Consider the following 23799-nt stretch of genomic DNA (forward strand, 5'->3'; position numbering starts at 1 on the left):
ACTAATCAGAAATTAAGCTCATAACAGGAAGCTCTCTATTCTGAAAATACGGTTATTTGGCTTGTTCTGCCTTCTGAAGACAAAGGGCAGAAGGTTGGTCAGTGTTATTGGCAGCTGAACCAATTCCCCAGTGTAAGTCTGGAAAGTTTCTATAGATGGGGGATTTTGTGAAGCAATGTGCATTGGATTTGTTTGCAAAGTGTGTTTTTTTCTGTAATCTAGGTTTTGGGTGGGGTGTGTTTTTTTTTTTTTTTTTTTTTTTTTTGTGGTTGGACTCGATGATCTCAGAGGTCCCTTCCAACCACTAAGATTCTGTGATTCTGTGATTCTGTTTTGGTGTCGCTTGGTGGTCAGAAGGAGTAGATGGAGGCAGTAAGAGATTCTCTTCATTTGTCTTCTTAATCGCTGAAGCCCATGTCTATGCGGCGGGGTACGTGGATGTTTACTCCTGTGCATCGGGCCTTGTTAATTGGGTATGGCCTAATTAGCTGTCTTAAGGATGAGCTTGCAGTAGGAACACGATTGCCTGCGCCCATCCCTACCCTGAGTCAGGCTCTGGCAGTGATTCCCCAGTTGTGGCCGGTTACTCAATGCAGGGACTTTCCGTGTCACCACGTGGAACTCCTTACCCCCTTGGACATCTGGTGAGAGTCCAGCCACCACGTGTCCAGGGCAAACGGGTCTTTGAGAGCCACAGCTTAGTGTCATGTTCCATTGGTGTCTTCTGAAACCCCAGGGGCTGCAAGTAGCTTCCCCCATCAGAAAAGGAGAAGAAAACGAGGCCGTCACGAAAGCAGCAAAGCATGGAAGAAAGAAATCTGTGAAGCAAATCTGGTAGAGGTTCTGCATTTCTCCCACATCTTCCTTGCATCACAAGTGAGATGGATGCTGCTGGAAAATCCAGCTTTCACCCAACTAAAATGAAAATCAGTTTTCAGCCTAGTGGCTTTCCTGTAAAAACTTCTCTCTCTAATAATATATCAGGTCTGCTTTCTCTGATGGCCGTTATTTCTATAGCCTGGAGTGTAGGTGGAGTGAGGAAGTTTCTTAACGGGTCAACTTGGAGCTTTAAAGGCAAAAGACCAACTAAATTCCACCCAATTCCACCCAGAAACTCCACAGGTGGCACGTTGAGCTTACGGAGCGTTGAGGGATGATATGTCCTCGGCCGGTCGTGGAGCGCCCGAGGCACGGCCTCACGGAGGGGGTGTCCCTTGGTTGGTTTTTAATAACATCAGATATCTCAACTTCATGAAAACATTCTGTTTTCAGACCCCGAGAAGTTGTTTTTTGCCTGATGGAGTCCCGAATGGCAGCATCTAAGAAGGTTTTATGAATATTTGCTTCTGAAGATTGACCTTCTTACACATTTAGAGGAAAGAAAAGGGTGAGACCTTTCCTGGATATTAGGAACAATTTTTTCACTGAAAGGGTTCTCAGGCATTGGAATGGGCTGCCCAGGGAGGTGGTGGAGGCCCCATCCCTGGAGGTGTTCAAAAGAGGGGTTGATGTAGTGCTGGGAGGTCTGGTTTAGTGATGATGCTCCTTGTTTGTTGTGTGGGTGTCTATTTTTGTCAGTCGGGTTGACGGTTGGATTACACGTTTAGAGGAAAGAAAAGGGTGAGACCACGTGAGAAAACATTTGCGGCTTAATGCAGGAAAATCTGGGAAAAGTCTCTCTGATACAACCCCCTGAGATTTTGTGTCTCAACGAGCTTAGGAATCAAATATACTTGGCTTAAGAATGAAAACAAACTCCAGCAGTGCATACATGAGCTGGCAAAGGGGATGCTTCTGGACCTGAAGATACAAAGCACTGAGTGAGCAACATGTTGGAACCCAAGGAGGTGTCCACCTCCCAAAAACAAAAGCATCGTTCTCAAAGTGGACATGTCTTTGAAGAGTCTCAGCAGGAGCTCTGTTTCTCTCCTGTTCTGGTCGGCGTGGGTGCCCAGCAGACTCTCCTCCCTCTTTAAACTTCTCCTCCACCAGAGTTTTTGGTTTGGGAAGGGGCTTGAGGAGGGTCACGGCTGCTCCAGCCTCTCTCAGAAGTACCGAGAGGCGCAGCACATGTGCGTGACCTCATTGGAAGCTTGGATTCAAAACAAAATAACAAAATAACCCGAAGGAGACCCGATCTCGTGCCTATAAGGCACATATGGAACTGTTATTGCATCCAGGGTGATTAAAGCACCTCGAGGATCCTGCTGTGGAGCCAGGATCTGCCCTTCTCTCTGGCTGTGTGTGTTTATAAACCACGGCAGGATTTATTAGTCTTGAAGGTGAAGCTCCGTGGAAGGGATGGATGCCGACTGCTGAATAATCACCCTTCCAGAGGAAAAAAAACCCTCTCATGTGATTTGCAAGCTTAAAATAGGTCTGATAATAACCACGGGCAAAACACACAGCCCACGACCTTTGCAATTTACTTAGTGCTTGCACTTGCATAAAATTTGGCCTTTTGAGTGCACCTGTGATTCGATGGGAGCTCGTGTCTGCTGGGAGGAGAATTTAAGCCAGCTTTTAATTTCACTTTTATCATTATTATCCTCCTTATGTGCTCCCCTGATGTTTTCTGCTGTGCTCTGCTTGCTCTGTGGAGAAAAACCAGGATATCTTTCATGGGAACATTTAGCCTTTTTGCTGGAGAGCTGTGTTTAATTTTGACATCCCAATAATCATCGGTGACCCTCAGAGCTGATACTGGGATGACTCCATGCAATGCTTCTCCATGGTTGGATCATATGTACTTTGCAAAACTGCCAGGAAAACCCCACCACCCTGGAGAGAAACCTCATGAATTTCAACAAAGGCAAGTGTAGGGTCCCCTACCCCTGGGGAGGAATAACCCCCTGCACCAGGACAGGTTGGGGGTGACCTGCTGGAGAGCAGCTCTGAGGACAAAGACCTGGGAGTCCTGGTGGACAACAGGATGCCCAGGAGCCAGCAATGGGCCTTGGTGGCCAAGAAGGCCAAGGGCATCCTGGGGGGCATCAGGAAGAGTGTGACCAGCAGGTGGAGGGAGGTCATCCTGCCCCTCTGCTCTGCCCTGGGGAGGCCCCAGCTGGAGCACTGGGACCAGTTCTGGGCTCCCCAGTTCCAGAAGGACAGGGAACTGCTGGAGAGGGGACAGCAGAGGCTACAAAGATGATGAGGGGCCTGGAGCACCTCTCTGCTGAGGAAAGGCTGAGGGACTTGGGTCTTTTTAGTCTGGAGAAGAGAAGGCTGAGGGGGGATCTGATCAACGCCTATAAATACTTAAAGCTTTGGAGGGTGTCAGGAGGATGGGACCAGTCTTTTTTCAGTGGTGCCCAGGGACAGGACAAGAGGAAATGGGCACAAACTTGAACATAAGAAGTTCCACCTAAAGATGAGGAGGAACTTCTTTGCTGTGAGGGTGGCAGAGCCCTGGCAGAGGCTGCCCAGGGAGGTGGTGGAGTCTCCTTCTCTGGAGACATTCAAACCCCACCTGGACACGTTCCTGTGGGACCTGCTCTGGGTGGCCCTGCTCTGGCAGGGGGTTGGACTGGATGATCTCCAGAGGTCCCTTCCAACCCCATATTGTTCTGTGATTCTGGGAACGTGGTGCTGGGATGCCTTTCTCCCCAGTGGCCCATTGGGTTCATCAATTGTCTGGGGATAATGCACAATATCCCCCGCTCCGTGCAGCCAGTGATTTTGCCCCAATCTCTTCTCTGTTACAGAAGATGCATTTCCTTTTTTCTTCACGTTGACCTCTGATTTTTATTTTTATTTTTTTTTCTGCTCTTGGACACCACTTTCGAGATTTCAAAGGGATGATTTCAAATAGCAGTGAAGAAATGGAAGCGAAAATACTCTTTAAAAACATCTTTCTTGTCTTTACTTTCATCATTACTTCAGGATGTTTGTGCTTGGGTAAAGAAGCCACTCTGTCAGAAATGTTCTTTTCCTGCTCTGAAGCCACAGTTCAGTGTAAAAAGGCAAAAGCAGGAGAAAAATGGGGAACTGTGTGGGAGTGTAATTAGTATGTTTAGCAAGATAAATAGGGAGAGGGAAAAAAAAGACCAGATAAATACATTTATGCTGTCAGAGTAATTACTTAAAAAATGCTTCCCTGTGTAAAACAGATTTGCCAACCTAAAAATTCGAATATAATAAAATAATAGCTTCAAATATATCAAAAAACAGGTCTTGAAGGCGCTCTGTTACAAGACCATTACTTACATCGCTTTGACTCAGGTAAATGAAGATGAAGTGGGCTTTGAATCACCAGAGTAATTTGGGAGATGGTGAAAGTATTGTCTATTAGGAGACTGGAGCCCAGAGAGGTAATAAAAGCTTTTTCTTCTAACGAGTCTTCATCTCTGAGTTTGATCAGTGCTAAGGCTTTTAATTTCTTCAGGATTTGTCCCAAGGATTATTTGGGCCCTAGGATATTATTTATTTTTAAAAAAATAAAACATAGCAATATTTCACAGGCAAATTAGCCTCATATTTCATGCTCTTGGCCATCAAACATACTTTTCACCCAATCCATACATTCCAAAGCCATGCATAAAGGTGGCGTTTGTCCTGTGGTTTTTCCCCTCGTCTGATTTGCTAAATTTGCACAAACATCGTAAATTAGCAAGAGGACAGACACCAAGGAGACATGAGAAGTGTGGTGGTTTAGAAAGAGAAATATATATTTAAAAAAAATCCATTCCTACTAATACTGTCAGAAAAAAAATTATCAGATTTAATAGGGGTTTGGAAACTTAATGAGCTTTTGCTGCGGCTGAGTTTGAGGAGCAGAAAGGTCGGTTGTGTGTGTGTCTGGCTGCGGTCACCAGGGAGTTAACCTTCAATTCCATCTTGGAAAAATGGGAAAAGATCACCAGGTTTCCTTGGAACAATGACACAGCCCCTGCCAGGAAAAGCATCAGCCTTTCCACTGACTTCAAACTCCTGGCGAAAGACACCTCTTCGGCGTTCTTGCCCTCTCCTCTCTGCTCGAGATGTCCACAGAGGGGCCTGGTGTTGGAGGTGAAACCTGCTGAGGGTCCTGCCATCCTGGGGAGCTCCAGTCACTGGTGGGATGGACAGGTTGTGACATAAACGGGCAGGTCCACTAATGAGGCCTACAGTGCTTATTCTTTATAGCAAACCTCTAAAAATGTCAATATTATCATGGAATGTTTTGGGTTGGAAGGGACCTTCAAGATCATCCCATCCCACCCCCCTGCCCTGGGCAGGGACACCTTCCACCAGCCCAGGTTGCTCCAAGCCCCCTCCAACCTGCCCTTGAACCCCTCCAGGGATGGGGCAGCCACAGCTTCTATTCCAGGCTCTCCCCACCCTCACACCAAACAAGTTCTTCCCCACATCTCCCATGACCCCCTCCTCCTGCCTGGACCCCTCTGCTGCCAGCCACTGGTGGGATGGACAGGTTGTGACATAAACGGGCAGGTCCACTAATGAGGCCTACAGTGCTTATTCTTTATAGCAAACCTCTAAAAATGTCAATATTATCATGGAATGTGAAGGGACCTCCAAAGGCCATCTAGTCCCACCCCCCCGCAGTCAGCAGGGACACCCCCAACTAGACCAGGTTGCCCAGGGCCTCGTCGAGCCTCTCCTTGAATATCTCCAGGGAAGGGGCCTCAACCACCTCCCTGGGCAACCTGTTCCAGTGCTCCACCACCCTCCCAGTGAAGAACCCTCTCCTCATCTCCAGTCTAAATCTGTTCCCCTCCAGCTTTAAGCTAGTCCTGCCTGGTTGTATGATCAGTGAGGTCTTGGCTAGCAAGCACAACTGGGCAAAATTGTGTACGAGCCAGGAACGTGGCTTAATTTTGTCTTTCAAGATACCAAGGCAGAGCGGGGACTCACAAACGTGCCTCTAGCTGGGTAAAGTAAAATTTGAAGGAGTCCTGCCTGGTTGTATGATCAGTGAGGTCTTGGCTAGCAAGCACAACTGGGCAAAATTGTGTACGAGCCAGGAACGTGGCTTAATTTTGTCTTTCAAGATACCAAGGCAGAGCGGGGACTCACAAACGTGCCTCTAGCTGGGTAAAGTAAAATTTGAAGGATACCTCAACGTACCATCTACGGTGCTCAGGGTTATCCACACACAGTGTGTGGGTTCATAGCACTGTCTTTAGGACTTTGTGTGTCATAAAATGCCACCACTGGAAAGGTTAGGATACCATAAACCTCATTTATGAAGTCAGTCATATCTACTTGTGCTAGTAGTATATATATGAGCATATATATTCCAGTAATAAATGAACCCAAAAGAACCTAATGCTTGTTTATCATGTTCAGGAAGTTTGACAGCTGTTTTCAATGTGAAAAATGAATATTTCAGGTTATCTCTCAAGCCATGTATAGGAATGTGCTGTTTAATGCTTTGATCAGTTACCAGAAATATGAGTTACAAATTATTTCAGCTTTCTCTGGCAAAACACATTGAAATTCTTACGGGGTATCCTCAAAACCCTGCTGTCTTTGGTCTGTCCTTTAAGAAGATGAAAGTCAATTTCCCAATTTGGAGTCAAGCAAATTCTGCCCATGAGTCATGTTCTGAGTCCACTAAGGTCAGGAGAGGCCTTTGCTTTGTGCTCCCTGGGTTTGGATTATAAGAGATGCTGCAGGAGGAGGGGCTTCTAAACATCACAACAGCCGTGATGAACAGAGCAAATAAAAAATGATGGGGAACGGGGAGCATAAGCAAATATTCATCTTCCAGGGTATTTTGCTGTGAGACAGTTGTGTTACAGGAGAAAATGTGAAACTTGACAGCAAAAAATCACAGAATCACGGAATCATCAGAGTTGGAAGGTATCTTCTAGAGATCTTCTAGTCCAACCCCCCTGCCAAAGCAGGGTTGCCCAGAGCACATCACTCAGGATCTCATCCAGGAGGGGCTTGAAGATCTCCAGAGAAGGGGACTCCACACCCTCCCTGGGCAGCCTCTGCCAGGGCTCTGCCACCCTCACCCCAAAGAAGTTCTTCCTCACATTGGAGTGGAACTTCCCATGGTCCAGCTTGTGCCCGTTGCCCCTCGTCCTGTCCCTGGGAACCACTGAGAAGAGTCCGGCTCCCTCCTCCTTCAACCCACCCTTGAGATCCTTGTCAGCATTGAGAAGGCCTCCCCTCAGCCTTCTCTTCTCCAGGCTGAAGCCCCCCAGCTCTCTCAGTCTTTCCTCATCAGGGAGATGCTCCAAGCCCTCCATCACCTCTGTTGCCCTTCGCTGGACTCTCTCCAGCAGTTCCCTGTCCCTCTTGAACTGGGGAGCCCAGAACTGGTCGCAGGATTCCAGTTGTGGCCTCCCCAGTGCAGAGCAGAGGGGGAGAATGACCTCCCTCCACCTCCTGGCCACACTCTTCCCTACACAGCCCAGGATCCCATTGGCCTCTTGGCCACAAGGACACATTGCTGCCTCCTGGACAATTTACTCTCTACCAGGACCCCCAGATCCTTCTCCTCAGAAGTGCTTTCCAGAAGATCTCCGTGGGAGACATTCCATGGGCTTTCTAGAGCAGTGGTGTATGTCAGAGTGACAGTAGTGTCCAAATGGAGGGGACACTGAGTGGATTTCATCTTCACGGGCTTCCACGGGGTTTTAAGACTTTAAGACACGGGTTTTTAAGAGTGAAAGGCTCTTGGATGTCCCCAGGTTGGGACAACTTTTTAGCTGCTCCACGCTGGTAGGGAACAGTGAAGCCCTAAAGTGCAAATTTGGTTTCTGATACAAATCCTTTGATGGAAAATTTGTATTTGCTCATCAAACCAGCCTGTCACAGAGCAGGGGAAATTCTATTTGCATAACCACAAGAGAGCCGTAGGCATTTGAATGTGCTCTCTCTTCCCCTAAATACATTTAATGCTGTAAAAATATAAAAAATTATGAAAGCCAAAGACTTTCTTTGGTCCAGAAGTCTTTGATGTGATCTGCAACGTGTTATACAGCCATCGGGACAGACATGAGCGTTCAGGGTTTTTTTTGGTCCAGAAGTCTTTGACATGATCTTCCACAGCCATCGGGACAGACATGAGCGTTCAGGAGGTTACGTGTGGTGAAGGAAGATGCTGAATTTGTGTCCCTTCCAGAGAGGAGAGATGCAAAATGCAAAGTTAAATTCACTCTGGGTATCAGGGGTCGTTTGTATGTGAACGAGTTTTGCCTTTTATCTCCCTTGTTCTCAGGAGGTGCCTCTAACCACATGATTCTGATTTTGTCAGGAAAATACAGCAATTTGTGGTTTTTCTCCTCGCTCTTCCGTTTGTTTCCGCTTTCATTTATTGGTGGTGGTTTTTTCCATCTTAGCCATTTGTGATTTTGTTACAGAATTACATTTTTATGTCCGTGTTTTCCAAGAGAGATGGTGTCGTTCCAAAAGCCTTTTGTGTAAAACGGCCTGGGCTACTCTTCAGAGTTGTCTATTTTTAATCTGGTGTCATTTCTGCTGGAGAAAGGGAGCGAGGAACTCCCTTGGCACGGGTGCTTTCCCCAGGCAATTTAATGTCCTTTATACCAGGAGGAGAGAGAGTAGTGAGAGGTTGAGACTCGTGGTCCAGCAGGACTAGTAGCAGGACTAGTCAAGGCTCTTGGTCCATGTACAGGGATGCTGTGGTTAAATCTCCCCTCCCTGCTCTGAAAAATAGCACATCCTGATGTGTTTAATGCCCCTGGATGTGATGGATGGTGCCATAAAGCTCTCTGTTGTAGTAAATTGCTTGACAACACTGAAATGAGGAGATCTGGTTTATTATCTAATGTCTGCCTGGATATAGAAGATAAAAAATGAATGAAACGGGGGGGGAGGAATACCTGACGCATTAATATTTATAGAGATATTTTCAGGGAACAATTAATTTTACAGACTTCTAAGCTAGAGGTTTAATCCCTGCCTCGAACCGTCTCCCCTTCCTGTGATAGTTTTATTTTTGAACCGTATATTTTTATTTTTAAACTGTCAGGTGAGGTGCCAAAACCCAACAGCATCCGAGGGTCTGTGCGAGCCGGGAATGCTGAGTGTTCTCCGTCTGACGGAGCCCGTTCCCTGATACTCAGCATGTCTTGGAGCAAGTTGCTGTGGATGTTGTGTTTCATGCCTTATTATTACATGCCTGGTTTCTCCCTGCTCACTGACCTGCTCTTTTTTTCTCTCTCTCTCTCCCTCCTCCCCTCCCCTGGATGTAGCTCTCGCTCCCGGAGGAACAGAATGAAGTAACGCGAAACGGCTGCGAATCCAAGGAGCTGGTCTACCTTGTACAGATCTCCTGCCAGGTAAATGCTGTGTTTTCTCCCTGCAACTCATTTTCCAGCCTGTATCATGTTTTATTTGGCAACACAACCTCGTGATGTTTTGATGTGAGGCTTTTCTGCGGCGCGTGGGGTTTTTTTTTTTTCCCCACGTCTTCAGTATCTCGGTCCTCCGAAGGATGCTCTCTGGGGCACTGCAGGTTTAAGACTTGGAGGGGGAGAAAAAGGAGTCTGATGAGCAAATAATCATCTGTAGGGTCTGTGTAGTGGTGGGGGAGGACACACAGACACACAGACAATTTCTCTGCGGCGCATGGAGGTATTTTTTCCCCATGTCTTCAATATCTTGGTCCTCCAAAGGATGCTCTCTGGGGCACTGCAGGTTTAAGGGGAGAAAAAGGAGTCTGATGAGCAAGGCTTTTCTGCGGCGCGTGGGGTTTTTTTTTTTTCCCCACGTCTTCAGTATCTCGGTCCTCCGAAGGATGCTCTCTGGGGCACTGCAGGTTTAAGACTTGGAGGGGGAGAAAAAGGAGTCTGATGAGCAAATAATCCTCTGTAGGGTCTGTGCAGTGGTGGGGGAGGACACACGGACACACAGACACACAGACAGGGCAGGTACAGGAGGGAGAACCCAGGCGTGCTGTGCTGCTGGCAGCCAGGAGATGGGGATTCCTCATCTCATCCCAATTATGTCTCTGTCATCTGGCACTGAATTCTCTCTCTGCCTCTGCTACCGTGGCATCAAAACGCTTCGTAGCACAGATTCTGCTAATTACAGAGATAACGGCTTCGTAAGATGCTACGTGGGATGTTATGGTGTTTTAATCTGCTGATTGGAATTGTTTGTGGCAGACACAGCAGTGACAAATCCAGAGTTAACGCCTGCACGTGGTCATTTATCTGGTCTCAGCACAGCGGGTCTTTCCATCCTCCCCCTCGGCATTTTGTGAGCGTCCATCTTACCAGTTTGTGCTGGGTGTTAAATGGGAGTCACCGTGGGGTCTGTCCCTCTTTTTAAAGCTCTTTATGGGATTCTGCTGATATTTCCCAGGTGCTAAAAGGAAGCGTATGGCACAGACACCTACATTTGTCCTACTGGACCTACATCATCCAGGGGGGGTTGAGGCCCCATCCCTGGAGGTGTTCAAAAGAGGGGTTGATGTGGTGCTGGGAGGTCTGGTTTAGTGATGATGCTCCTTGTTTGTTGTGTGGGTGTCTATTTTTGTCAGTCAGGTTGATGGTTGGACAAGATGATCTTGAAGGTCCCTTCCAACCTAGAAGATTCTGGGATTCTGTGATCTGAAGTGTGTGGGGCAGGGAAGCAGAGATCCAGCTGTCCCAGCGGTGGTAGGACACACAGAAGGTGAATTTGTGATGAACTTCTGCCCCACCTCTGTGTGTTGTGATGGTGTGGGGTGTCCTGAGAGAGCTGAGGAGCAAAGCATCCTCCTCTGCTTTGGAGGTGGAGCAAGTAATTCCTCTGTTGTTGGCTGTTAGGGTGTCAGTACACACCTGGACATACATGTAAAATATATATATATATATATATACATCTAGATGTATTGCTTTTGGGAGAGGGAAGAGAGGCTGGAAGGGAACATCTCTCAAAATTGCCTGTGTTTGGGCATTTTGCTACTGCTGTTCTAACCCAGCTGGAGTTATCTTCATCCAAAAGAGCCCCTTTTCAGAAAAGCAATCCAAGCTAACGAGCAGCGCTGCAAGATGTAAGGGTGGGCACGTGTCTGTGGCCGAGAGCACCACAGGGACTGAGAAGGAGATTTTTTCAGGGCACTTAAGGAAATTGGATTTTCAGTGTGTTTTGAGTCCTTACGTTTGGGACTATATCTGCAGTGCTTAATGCAGAGATAAACTTTATATTCTTTCCTGGTGAGCCTATAGAGCATGACACAATATTTCATAGAACAGTTTTTCTCCAACCCCAAACCATGCCACTTCTGACCTTTCTACCTGCCTTACTGATGGGACATCTTCAGGTATAACCGTGTCCTTGAACCCTGCAGGACACACTCGTGGATGAAGGAAAGGCTGTGGCTGTTGTTTATCTGGACTTCAGCAAAGCCTTTGATACAGTCTCCTACAGGATCCTCCTGGAGAAACTTGGCTTGGATGGGAATACCCTCTGCTGGGTTAAAAACTGGCTGGAGGGCCGGGCCTAGAGAGTGGTGGTGAACAGAGTCAAATCCAGTTGGTGGCCGGTCACGAGTGGTGTCCCACAGGGCTCAGTACTGGGGCCAATTCTCTTTAACATCTTTATCAATGATCTGGAGGAGGGGATCGAGTGCACCCTCAGTCAGTTCGTAGACGACACCAAGCTGGGTGGCAGTGTGGACCTGCTGGAGGGTAGAGAGGCTCTGCAGAGGGATCTTGACAGGCTGGATCGATGGGCCGAGACCAACGGGATGAGGTTCAACAAGGCCAAGTGCCAGGTCCTGCACTTGGGTCACACCAACCCCATGCAGTGCGACAGGCTTGGGGAAGAATGGCTGGAGCTGCCGGGCAGAAAAGGACCTGGGGGTGTTGGTGGCCTGTGGGCTGAACATGAGCCAGCAGTGTGCCCAGGTGGCCAAGAAGGCCACCAGCATCCTGGCCTGTGTCAGGAACAGCGTGGGGAGTAGGGCCCGAGAGGTGATTGTCCCCCTGTACTGGGCACTGGTGAGGCCTCACCTTGAGTACTGTGTCCAGTTTTGGGCCCCCTACCATAAAAAAGACATTGAGGTGCTGGAGCGGGTCCAGAGAAGGGTGACAAAGCTGGTGAGGGGTCTGGAGAATAAGTCTTATGAGGAGAGGCTGAGGGAGCTGGGGTTATTCAGCCTGGAGAAGAGGAGGCTGAGGGGAGACCTTATTGCTCTCTCCAACTCCCTGAAAGGAGGGTGTAGAGAGGTGGGGGTCGGTCTCTTTTCTCAAGTCACAGGCGACAGGACAAGAGGAAATGGCCTCAAGTTGCCCCAGGGGAGGTTCAGGCTGGATATCAGGAACAATTTTTTCCCTGAAAGGGTTCTCAGCCATTGGAATGGGCTGCCCAGGGAGGGGGTTGAGGCCCCATCCCTGGAGGTGTTCAAAAGAGGGGTTGATGTCGTGCTGGGAGGTCTGGTTTAGTGATGATGCTCCTTGTTTGTTGTGTGGGTGTCTATTTTTGTCAGTGAGGTTGACAGTTGGACAAGATGATCTTTAAGGTCCCTTCCAACCTAGAAGATTCTGTGATTCTGTGCAGGAGCAAGCCCCAGAGCAGCAAAGAGCTGGTGCTGAGCATGCGAGACACTGATGGGGCAGTGATGGAGGGGAGCCCAGCAGCTTGGCTGACACTTGTCAGACTCTCAGATGCTTTGCAGGGACGTTTCTGAGAATAGAGAGCAGAGATGGGGACAACCTGGGAAATTCTGTCCCTTGGCTAAGGATGATGCTACAGCAAGACTTCACTGAGCTGGTGTCCAGCAGATCCAGAGGCTTGAACCAACTGCTGAGAACTTCTGTGACCTTCTTTTTCAGTATTACTAGAATCATGGAATCATAGAATTATCCAGGTTGGAAGGGACCTTTAAGATCATCAGGTCCAACCATCAACTCAACACTGACAAAAACCATCACTAAACCATGTCTTTAAGCGCGATGTCAACCCATCTTTTGAACACCTCCAGGGATGGTGCCTCAACCACTTCCCTGGGCAGCCAATTCCAAGGCTTGATAACCCTTTCTGTGGCTCTTCTTACAAAGCTGAGAAGCTGATGGTGTCTGGATTGGGTGAAGGGACAGTCCCAGTTGTGTCTGGATGGATTTGGCTCCATGGTAGAATGGGAGGTGTGAAACAGCTCATGGAATGAGAGATTTTGGCAGGAGGCGCCTGTATCAGGCCAAAAATATTGATGGAGGGAGATTAAAAAAAAAGCTTATAACAGAAATGTCCCTTTTGGATGTGCCACGAGCGTTGGGGTTCAGCCACTTGCAAAGATCTCCTTGGTTCCTCAGATGGACACAGAGAAAGCAAAGTCTGATAATTAAGGCTAAACCCACATAAATTTCAAAGCTTTAAGATGTTTGTGATTTGTGGGAAGAGAGATAGTACAGCCATTCTGGCAGCTTTAGATTACAGATCTTAGAGAAATGCCCTCAAGGCCCAGCTCTGGGGTTGAATGCATTATAGTGCTGTGCCCAGCCCAGTCTGCCCAGTCCAGATACACTCTGGGTGTTGTGTGGTCCAGAAAGAGACATTTATTTTATCATTTCACTCCGTAGCAGACAACAAACCAGAGCTTTTGAACGTTAGACTTTCAAAACATCTAAGCTGTGTTTGGCAGGCTCCAGGTCAGCATTTACACCGAGGAAATTCTATCCCAGTCTTTCCCAGCTGTAAGTAGAATTTTAGTGGCGTAAAGAGAATTATTGTTTGGTGCCTGTTTTGCAAAACTTTCCCGGATAAGGTTTGGAAAAAGAAGCAAACGTTTTTGGAGTTGTATTTGTGACACTTCTACTGCAAGTCAGCTTGTGAAATCCAAGCTCGGTGTGAGGTTCAGAGGGGGGTATTTAGGTCTCTCTTCAGCTTTTCTTCTACTTAGAGACCTCAAAAAAATGAATCCATTTTATTGGCTCTTGAGAAGAAGTGGGAATACAGAGAGAGCTGTGCCAAGTGAGAAGTGGGAAGATAGGATTCTTCTCTTGATTCCTTTGAACAAATTTAAACTTGAAAACTAGCAGATGACAAAGGAGGGGGGTTAAATTTTATTGGAGAGATCTGATGATGGGGGGAGGTTGGTTTTTTAGAGCAACGTGGGTGGATTTTCCCTTTTTCCCAAGTAAGGTTGCACCGTTTAACTTCCATTTCTAGAAGATTGCTCTCAGGACATGTGCAGTTGCTGCTGTTGGAAGATTGTTGTTATTAAAATAAACGTAAAGAAAATCCCTTTCTGTGATAAAGGGGATGGAGAGATGGAGGGAGGGATGGTTGGAGAGATGGAGGGGTGGATGGAAAGATGGATGGAGGGAGAAAGGTAGGGATCAAGATGGAGGGATGGATAGATGGAGACATGGATGGATGGAGAGATGGAGAGATGGAGGGAGGGAGAAAGGGAGGAATCAAGATGGATGGATGCAGGGATGGATGGATGGAGGCATGGATGGAGGGAGAAAGGGAGGAATCAAGATGGATGGATGCAGGGATGGATGGATGGAGAGATGGATGGAGGGAGAGATGGAGGGATGGAGAGATGGATGGAGGGAGAAGGGGAGGGATCAAGATGGATGGAGGGATGGATAGATGGAGGCATGGATGGATGGAGAGATGGATAGATGGAGAGATGGAGGGATGGATGGAAGCATGGATGGATGGAGAGATGGATGGAGGGAGAAAGGGAGGGATCAAGATGGATGGAGGCATGGATGGATGGAGAGATGGATAGATGGAGAGATGGAGGGATGGATGGAGAGATGGTTAGATGGAGAGATGGATGGAGGGAGAAAGGGAGGGATCAAGATGGATGGAGGCATGGATGGATGGAGAGATGGATGGAGGGAGAAAGGGAGGGATCAAGATGGATGGAGGGATGGATAGATGGAGGCATGGATGGATGGAGAGATGGATAGATGGAGAGATGGAGGGATGGATGGAAGCATGGATGGATGGAGAGATGGATGGAGGGAGAAAGGGAGGGATCAAGATGGATGGAGGGATGGATAGATGGAGAGATGGAGGGATGGATGGATGGAAGCATGGATGGATGGAGAGATGGATGGAGGGAGAAAGGGAGGGATCAAGATGGATGGAGGGATGGATGGAGGGAGGAAGAGAGGAATGGATCGAGATGTGGATGGGTGGAGGGATGGAAAGAAGACTTTTAAACAACCTACAAATGCTTGAAATCTGAGGAAAGGTTTTTGGGAAAAGGAATAACATGTTGGGTTTGCACTTTCCCAGAGTGCAGACAGTACCCCACCTGCATTTGTGGCGGGGAGGAAAATGTCTCTAAAGAATGGTAGAGACTGGTTTTGGTGTAGAAAATAGTCCTGCAAGGTGTGGTGTGAGAAGTGTTCCCTGTGAGTCTTTTTGGAGCCCAGGAATTGCAATGCAGGAGCAGGAGGCTGAGAGGGTCCATCGCCCGGGTCTGCAGCCCTTGTTGACTTCCACGGGGACACACAAAGAATTTACAGGGTCTGCAACACATTTAAAAGGAGTTACTACGTGTGTTGGGAATAAATCAATAAAAGTAAGAGCCTGCAAAAAGGTTAAAATAGGCTAATCCGTCCTGCATGTGGTGTGGGGTTGTAAAGCAGGTGGAAAATACTCCTTTTTGAGGATTTTGGCTTTGCTTGCGCGACATTACACCAGCAACTACCTGCATAGGTATTTAAATATTATAACGTAAGAACGGCCAATCTAACCTTTTGTTCTGCAAAATAAAAATAAAAAGCAAGCAGTGCTAATCGCAAGGTGAGATTTGCAGCATTTCAGCAGTTTAAACATCCTTTTTTTGTGAACTTTTGAAAGGCAAGGAGGGAGCAAGAGGCTGGCTCTAAGAGAGACCTTAAACCCTCTCCCTCTCTCGTGTCTTTTGTTGTTCGTGTTCATTCCCTCAGGTGGGTTGGTGGAACAGAAGTGACAGGCACTAGAAACCAGAGATGTCAGACCTCGCAAGCGTGAGGGATGTTTAAAACAAAAAATCTCAGGGCAGGATCTCGTGACAGACCCTGAAACACAGAGTGACTGTTGGGACCTCAGGGCAGAGATCAAGATGGATGGAGGCATGGAGGGATGGATGGAAGCATGGATGGATGGAGAGATGGATGGAGGGAGAAAGGGAGGGATCAATTTTCTTTCTTTCTTTCTTTCTTTCTTTCTTTCTTTCTTTCTTTCTTTCTTTCTTTCTTTCTTTCTTTCTTTCTTTCTTTCTTTCTTTCTCTCTTTCTCTCTTTCTCTCTTTCTCTCTTTCTCTCTTTCTCTCTTTCTTTCTCTCTTTCTTTCTCTCTTTCTTTCTCTCTTTCTTTCTCTCTTTCTCTCTTTCTCTCTTTCTCTCTTTCTTTCTCTCTTTCTCTCTTTCTTTCTCTCTTTCTTTCTCTCTTTCTTTCTCTCTTTCTTTCTCTCTTTCTCTCTTTCTCTCTTTCTTTTCTCCCATTTTCTTTCTGCTTTTTGTGGGATGATGCCAGCATCCTGCGAAGGAAGCCTCTTTCTCCTGCAACTTAGGTAGAATTCCACGGCCGTTCCCAAAACAGGAAGCTCTCCTGGTCCAAGAATGGGTTTTTCTCCCTTTTCCTCCTTGTTTTTGCACACCAGGAGCTGGTGGTGTGTTGTGCCCCGTGGCTTTGTCCTACAGGACACCCGGTTCTTCGCCCCGTTCCTGTTTTTTGTTGGAGGCAGCCGTCGCTGTCTGTGCTGGCTTCGTTTTGATTGATAGAATAAGGTCTCAGATGTACCAGAGGAAGGCATTTAAGCAAATCTGTGCCACTCGTGTCCCCCAGCTCTGCCTTGCAGGACATTCCAGCTCCGTTTCTTCCAGTATTTGCAAAACTCCAAAGGCAGCCCCATCCACCCTTCCACGGCTGGGAGCGTGGTTGCAATAATAAGTGCTTCAAGGGCAGCGGTACAAATGCCAGGAAAAAATGGGATCCAAGTGGGAAGAGCAAGACAGGGCTCCCCCATCCCGGGTGGTTTGTGGGGAGGGGAATATATTTTCAGAGAAGCAAATATCTTAGACTTAAAAAAAATACAGGGTTTGGTTCTATCTGCTGTGTCGGTCCATCCTAAACCCACAAATTGCTTGCAGTAGGATTTTTGAGAGTCAAACGTTCTGAGACCTTTTGGGGGATTGTTTTGTATCTTAAAGGTTTGTCCTTGAATATATTAATAGTTTTGTCTTGTGTGACTGAAGCTCAGGCACCCAGAGAAGAGTTAATGAGCGAGTGCTGCTCACATTCCTACAGTTCTTTAAACAGATGACTTTAAAGGCCAAATTCACAAATATATATACACACGTAGATACTGCTGTGTGGTTTATATATATATATATAAAAAAAAGAGAGAAAAGCTGGTCTTGTCTTTGTTAATGGGATATATCTGTGTGGAGAGTCCAAGCTGGATCACATGGGGTTGGAAGGGACCTCTGGAGGTCATCTAGTCTGCTAAAGCAGGTCCACCCAGAGCAGGTCCCACAGGAACGTGTCCAGGTGGGGTTTGAATGTCTCCAGAGAAGGAGACTCCACCACCTCCCTGGGCAGCCTCTGCCAGGGCTCTGCCACCCTCACAGCAAAGAAGTTCCTCCTCATGTTGAGGTGGAACTTCTTATGTTCAAGTTTGTGCCCATTCCCTCTTGTCCTGTCCCTGGGCACCACTGAAAAAAGCCTGGCCCCATCCTCCTGACACCCTACCTTGAAGTATTTAGAGGTGTTGATCAGATCCCCCCTCAGCCTTCTTTTCTCCAGACTAAAAAGACCCAAGTCCCTCAGCCTCTCCTCATAAGGGAGATGCTCCAGGCCCCTCATCATCTTTGTACCCTCTGCTGTCCCCTCTCCAGCAGTTCCCTGTCCTTCTGGAACTGGGGAGCCCAGAACTGGTCCCAGTGCTCCAGCTGGGGCCTCCCCAGGGCAGAGCAGAGGGGCAGGATGACCTCCCTCCACCTGCTGCTCACCCTCTTCCTGATGCCCCCCAGGATGCCCTTGGCCTTCTTGGCCACCAGGACCCATTGCTGGCTCATGGGCATCCTGTTGTCCAGGGAGCTCCCACCCCAGGTTTGCCCATGAGAGCCGGGTACCTCTCACATTGGCAAGTGCCTGGAAGTCCCTCTTGTGATACCAGGGAGTTATTTTTAAGTCCCCCAAAACTTCTTAAAACCTGACCTTTATGGATTAAATATTTTTAGCCTGATCCCTGTTGTGATACCAGGGATTTATTTTTAAGTCCCCAAAACTTCTTAAAACCTGACCTTTATGATTGAATATTATTAGCCTGTCCTTCCAGACGTTCCCAAATATTGAAACCTCTGTCCTAAGCGTTTCTCGGGCGATTAAATATTTTTAGCCTGTCCTTCCAGACGTTCTGAAATGTTGAAACCTCTGTCCTAAGCGTTTCTCGGGCGAGCAGGGCTGGGTCACTTTAGGCAAATAAAGCACCTAAATCCTTGTTTCCACACATCCCTTGATGTTCTGTGGTGGAGTGGTTGATCTCAGGTCGTATAGTCCATGCCTTCTGCTCTCAGCAGCGATAAATAAAAACAAAGTGCCACTAATCATGAGGATTAATGAAGAATGTTTGAAGCTGGCAGGCAGCCTGAGAAGTGCCCAGGGGCTGTGGTCAGAGCTCGGGCGCTGCCAAGGAGCAGTGTCTTTAGAAAACTTGGGTCCCTTCCATGCTTTTTGAAAAGAAACCAGAGAGAGGAGGTATTGAATGGCATTCAAAGCCTTTAAGAACCTCATAATTACCATCTAGTGCTCTGTAGCTGTTATCGTAATGCCAAAGGATAAATTCATTCATTAATTGAGTTAATAATCATTAGGGCAAGGGTATGACTGGCTGTTTCTGGAGTTTTGCTGCAGAGCACTGGTATGGGTAGGGCAGCACTAATCAAACAGGATTAACAGTGTGGTGTGTCCTTTGCCTGTTTTCAAAGCGTGTTGCACCCTACCCTGGGTTCACCGTGGGGTTTGGGTGCAGCTCTGTGGTCGGTGGTTCACGCGTAGGAGAAGGGAAGTTGCAGTTTTGAGTTAAAAAGGATTTTTGTCCCGTTGTCTTTGCTGCAATTTATTCTGGAGTGGGCAGTTGGGCTCTAGGAGAAGGGCTTCCAGGAGTTGTGCCGTTGCTTGCTTTGGCCATTTATGGTGTATTTGTGCTCCTCGGGACCATGGGATGGAAACACAGAAGTTCACTGTCTCTTCTGTGATGGACAAGAGGGTGTAGTGAATCCAGGAGCAGCATCACACCGACCCACAGTAGCACCCAGGGCTCATGGTTCCCTTCCCCAGCTGATGGGACCCATCCTTCATTCCCATCCCACCCCCAGAGCAGCTTCAGTCCTCTTAGAATCATAGAATCATAGAATCATTGAGGTTGGAAGAGACCCTTGGGATCATCGAGTCCAACCATCTCCCCTACTCTACAAAGTCCTCCCCTACACCATGTCCCTCAGCACTGCATCTAAACATCCCTTAAACACATCCAGGGACGATGTGTGCAACCAGGAACATGAGATGAACAATGACTTGGTATTTAATTTCTCCATCCAGGGCTCTCTTTGATTTTTTTCTCTATTTAAATATATATTGTGAAGGAAATGGGGTGAGCATGGTTCTTGTTCTTGTCTCTGGTCACTTGAGAGGCAGTAACAGGGTCCTAGTTGTGTGTGGATTTGGAAGCCCTGGTCTAGGAAGGGCTGATGAGCAAGAGGGAGAATCATTTCTCAGAATAAAATGCAATATCTCATGAATGTGCTGCCGTGGAAGCTTTTTTTAAGCAACAGAAGCTCTTAAAATTATATGGTCGTTTGTTAATGTCGTGTCCTTGGGGCGTTTAGCTCTGAATTAGAGAGATCAATCTTCTTGTACCCAAATTGTATCCTGCTTAGCTCCGAAGCAAAAGTGAAAACCACTGTTGAGATCTGAGAGGAGAGGATGGCCATTATGGTTTCTTTGTGCAAGCGATACATTTTGGCAGGGTTTCTGGTTGTCATGTGGAACTTCGTGGACAAGGCTGGGCCCGGCCACAAATTGAAGGGGACGGTTGGCTTTATCCTGCAGAGACATTGGATAACTGAGGAAGTGTCAGTGCTCTGCAGAGGAGCACTTTGTCTACAATTTGACTTGTTTTACAACTTCTCCAAGAGCTGGGCTTGGTTCAAATCCAAAATAAGAGAAGGATTACGGAACCACCGAATCATCAGAGTTGGAAGGGACCTTCTAGAGATCTTCTAGTCCAACCTCCCTGCCAAAGCAGGCTTGCCCAGAGCGCATCGCTCAGGAGCAACCATGAGGGGCTTGAAGATCTCCAGAGAAGGGGACTCCACACCCTCCCTGGGCAGCCTGTCCCAGGGCTCTGCCACCCTCACCCCAAACAAGTTCTTCCTCCCATTGGAGTGGAACTTCCCATGGTCCAGCTTGTGCCCGTTGCCCCTCGTCCTGTCACTGGGAACCACTGAGAAGAGTCCGGCTCCATCCTCCTTCAACCCACCCTTTAGATCCTTGTCTAGAGCATTGAGAAGGTCTCCCCTCAGCCTTCTCTTCTCCAGGTTGAAGACCCCCAGCTCTCTCAGCCTTTCCTCATCAGGCTTTGACAGATGAGAAGGAACTGACTTTCTGGGTTTTTTTAATGATGCATTTTTTAACTGATCTGTGGTTTTAACGCACTGTCTTTATTTCGAACTTTGTGGTTTACCTTTTTAAAAGTCCCCATTAGGGATATTAGATATTAAAGATAGATATTAGATATTAAAGATGGCCTGTCTTGAATGTTTCATCTCCTGGGTCTTGGCGAAGCTTTTCAGTGTTTCTTCTTAAAACTGATGCTGCCAGAAAAGCAGCTCTTTTCCATTTTGGCTCCAGCTCTCTTAAAAAATTTCTCCAAAGCCGCTTCTATTCCTTGTGCTTCCTCCATCACGTTTCACCCTTCTGCCCTCTTTCCTTGAATTTCAGTCAGCTCCATCTTTAACGTTCCTACTTGCTCAACTTTTTCCTTGAAATGTTCCTATTTTTAATCTCTGTAACCCTCTCCAACGCAGCAGGAGTAGAGAGAGATGTTCCCTCTTGACATCCTCCGGTACCTTTGGTGCCTTCCAACCCAAATCATCCCATGATTCAATGATATTTTCCAAATACCGTTAAATTTTTTTGCTTCTTTCTGGTTGATCAAGATAAATGGGTTTGTAGTGGAAGCAGTGGCAGCTACACCATGTTTTTAATTATTTCCATGCTTCTAAGTTTCTGTAATTTTGTAAATGAGGTGATGGCTGCGTGTTGTGTTGCGTGGGGAACCAGAACTGGGGTTGTGGAGTTGGGTGTGTTGGGTTTTGTTTTGGGTTTTTTTTTTTCCAAACACAGTTTCTTGGGGTTTTGACCTACAAAATCCTCTCTTCCTGGCAATTAGGGTCAACAAAAACATGTTTCTGTGCTTTGGTCACTTTAAAAAAGAATATAAAATAAAATAAATGGGCTTCAGTGATGTCCCCAAGCAATGAGACTTAAGAAAATGGAGATCAGTATCTGGCTAAGCTTCAGCTAACCTCAGGCAAGTCATTTTGAAAGTTTTTTGGTTTGTTTTGTTTGACTAACCCCAGGCAAGTCATTTTCAAAGGGTTTTGGTTGTTGGTTTTTTTTGCTTTGGTTGGTTTTAAAGGCTAGTGGTTCTTCCTTGCTTTGATGAAACCCTGTTTCTTCTCTGTGGTCAAGTGCTGAGTAGGTTAAAGCTCGTTTGGGGCACAGGGTGAGGAGGGAGCTGTAGTTAAATACGTGCCACGTCCATATAATTTATATTTATAAATTTTATAAATACACACACGTTCCCTCCTTGCCTTTGCTACCTGCAGGATGGGAGAGTTTTAGTTCTCATTCCTCAGCAGTTGGTCTTTTAGTGGCTTTTGAAGTATTTCCTTTGTGGCTGTGAGCTCACGTTGGGTTATTACTCCCAATTTTCTGAAGTGGAGAAAAGCAGCCCCCCCCGCGCCGTGGCCGCCCTCCCCTTCACCCGTGTCCCCCCGTGACCTCCCGCTCTTACGCTATAATTTGACTAAAGAGATGATTGGTGGTGAATTGTTTAAATTATAGCGTGTCGGGAGAGCAGGGGAATTTCATTCACATGTTGGGAGTTGTAAATCCTGCTTGGAGTTCATTAGGTGTCTGCCAGAAATAGGCTGCCATTCAGAAATGGGCTTTTTTTTTGTGGGAGGAAAAAGGCTCGTTACCATTTCAGATGTATTTTTGCCTTGGGTTGGCTCAACCTGCCTTTATTTCTCTGTCCCTGAGCAAAAAACCAAGGGCCACCAAAGCCTGAGCCCACTATTTGGAGGTCCCTTCCGGCTTGGACAACTCTATGACTCTATTTCCCTGCTGTGGGTCCTTCTGGCAAAGCTGCTCTTGGGAGTGATGGAGAAACGGCTGGAAGGTCATGGCTTGTCACAGCTCAGCACCCAGAGACCTGCCCACACCTCTCTGAATTTTTTTTCACTGAATTTTTAGAGTTGGAAGGGACCATAGAGATCATCTAGTCCAACTCCCCTGCTGAAGCAGGACCACCCAGAGCTTGTCAGAGCATGTTACTCAGGAGCATCCAGGCGGGGCTTGAAAATCTCCAAAGAAGGGGACTCCACAACCTGTTCCAGGGCTCTGCCACCCTCACTGGGAAGAAGGTTTTCCTCATAATGAGTGGAACCTCTTCTGTTCCAACTTGTGCCCGTTGCCCCTCGTCCTCTCACTGGGAACCACTGAGAAGAGTCTGGTTCCCTCCTCCTTCAACCCACCCTTTAGATCCTTGTCAGCATTGAGAAGGTCTCCCCTCAGCCTTCTCTTCTCCAGACTAAAGAGTCCCAGCTCTCTCAGTCTCTCCTCATCAGGGAGATGCTCCAATCCTTGAATCATCTCTGTTGCCCTTCGCTGGACTCTCTCCAGTAGTTCCCTGTCCCTCTTGAACTGGGGAGCCCAGAACTGGATGAAATACTCCAGTTGTGGCCTCCCCAGTGCAGAGTAGAGGGGGAGAATGACTTCCCTTGACCTGCTGGCCACACTCTTCCCTCACCACGGGGAGTCTCCAAAATCCATCCGAACCATTTTTCCAGCAGGTCCATCAGGGCCGTTCATCCAGGGCTTGGGCAGCCCTGTGTTCCCGCGGGTGGTTTCAGTGTTCCTATCTGTAATTGGAATCAGGGAGCACAAGGAAGTCTAATATTTAGAAGGGAAAAGCTGTAGTGGTTTCCATTAAAATATCTTTTTTCCTGCTGATTGCAATTAATTGATAAGAAACTGATAATTAATGCTGAAAGAGATTATTTTGTGGAATAAGGCTATTGAGGTTTCACCATATAAATATCTGGAACTTTCTCCTCTGCCTTCTGCCTTGCAATCTGTCTCTTCATCTTCTCTCACCCTGTTGGTGGGTAGAGCCAGGAGGGATGAAGATGAGCATCCATCTCCTCCAGGTGAGCCCTGGAGCGCGCTACCCAAAAAAGCTGAGTGTGCACTTTCACGTTGCAAACTCCCTCTAAGTTTTAAAGATATATGATTTCCCTAAAGTTACAATAATACAGCAGAAGTCATGAAACCAGCCAGGACATTTGATAAACAAGCTATGTTTTGATAAACAGACCTCAGTTGAGGTGTGTTTGCCAATTGGAGGGGTACGGATTTGATGGGTGGACTGTTCAGTGGATAAGGACCTGGCTCGGTGGTCGCATCCAGAGGGTAGTTCTCAATGGCTCAAAGTCCAGATGGAAACCAGTCACAAGTGGTGTTCCTCAAGGGTCCGTGCTGGGGCCAATACTGTTTAACATTTTGATCAATGATATAGACAGGGGGATTAAAGGCACCATCAGCAAGTTTGCGGACGATACCAAGCTGTGTGGTGTTGTTGATACACCAGAGGGATGGG

The 23799-nt window shown here is 47.3% G+C and overlaps 1 protein-coding gene across 5 annotated transcripts in view; it reads left to right on the top strand.

The window, feature by feature from the left end:
- The window catches only part of ARHGAP32 (Rho GTPase activating protein 32), a 329747-nt gene that overhangs the window by 182627 nt on the left and 123321 nt on the right, over positions 1–23799 (top strand). For all 5 annotated transcript variants that reach the window (XM_014961083.1, XM_014961081.1, XM_014961082.1 and 2 more), the window contains one exon: positions 9171–9257. In XM_014961083.1, coding sequence (XP_014816569.1) covers positions 9171–9257 — 87 coding nt within the window. The remainder of the gene's footprint in view (positions 1–9170; positions 9258–23799) is intronic.

Source organism: Calidris pugnax, unplaced genomic scaffold (assembly GCF_001431845.1).
Source record: "Calidris pugnax isolate Ruff unplaced genomic scaffold, ASM143184v1 scaffold269, whole genome shotgun sequence".
Lineage (NCBI taxonomy): Eukaryota > Metazoa > Chordata > Aves > Charadriiformes > Scolopacidae > Calidris > Calidris pugnax.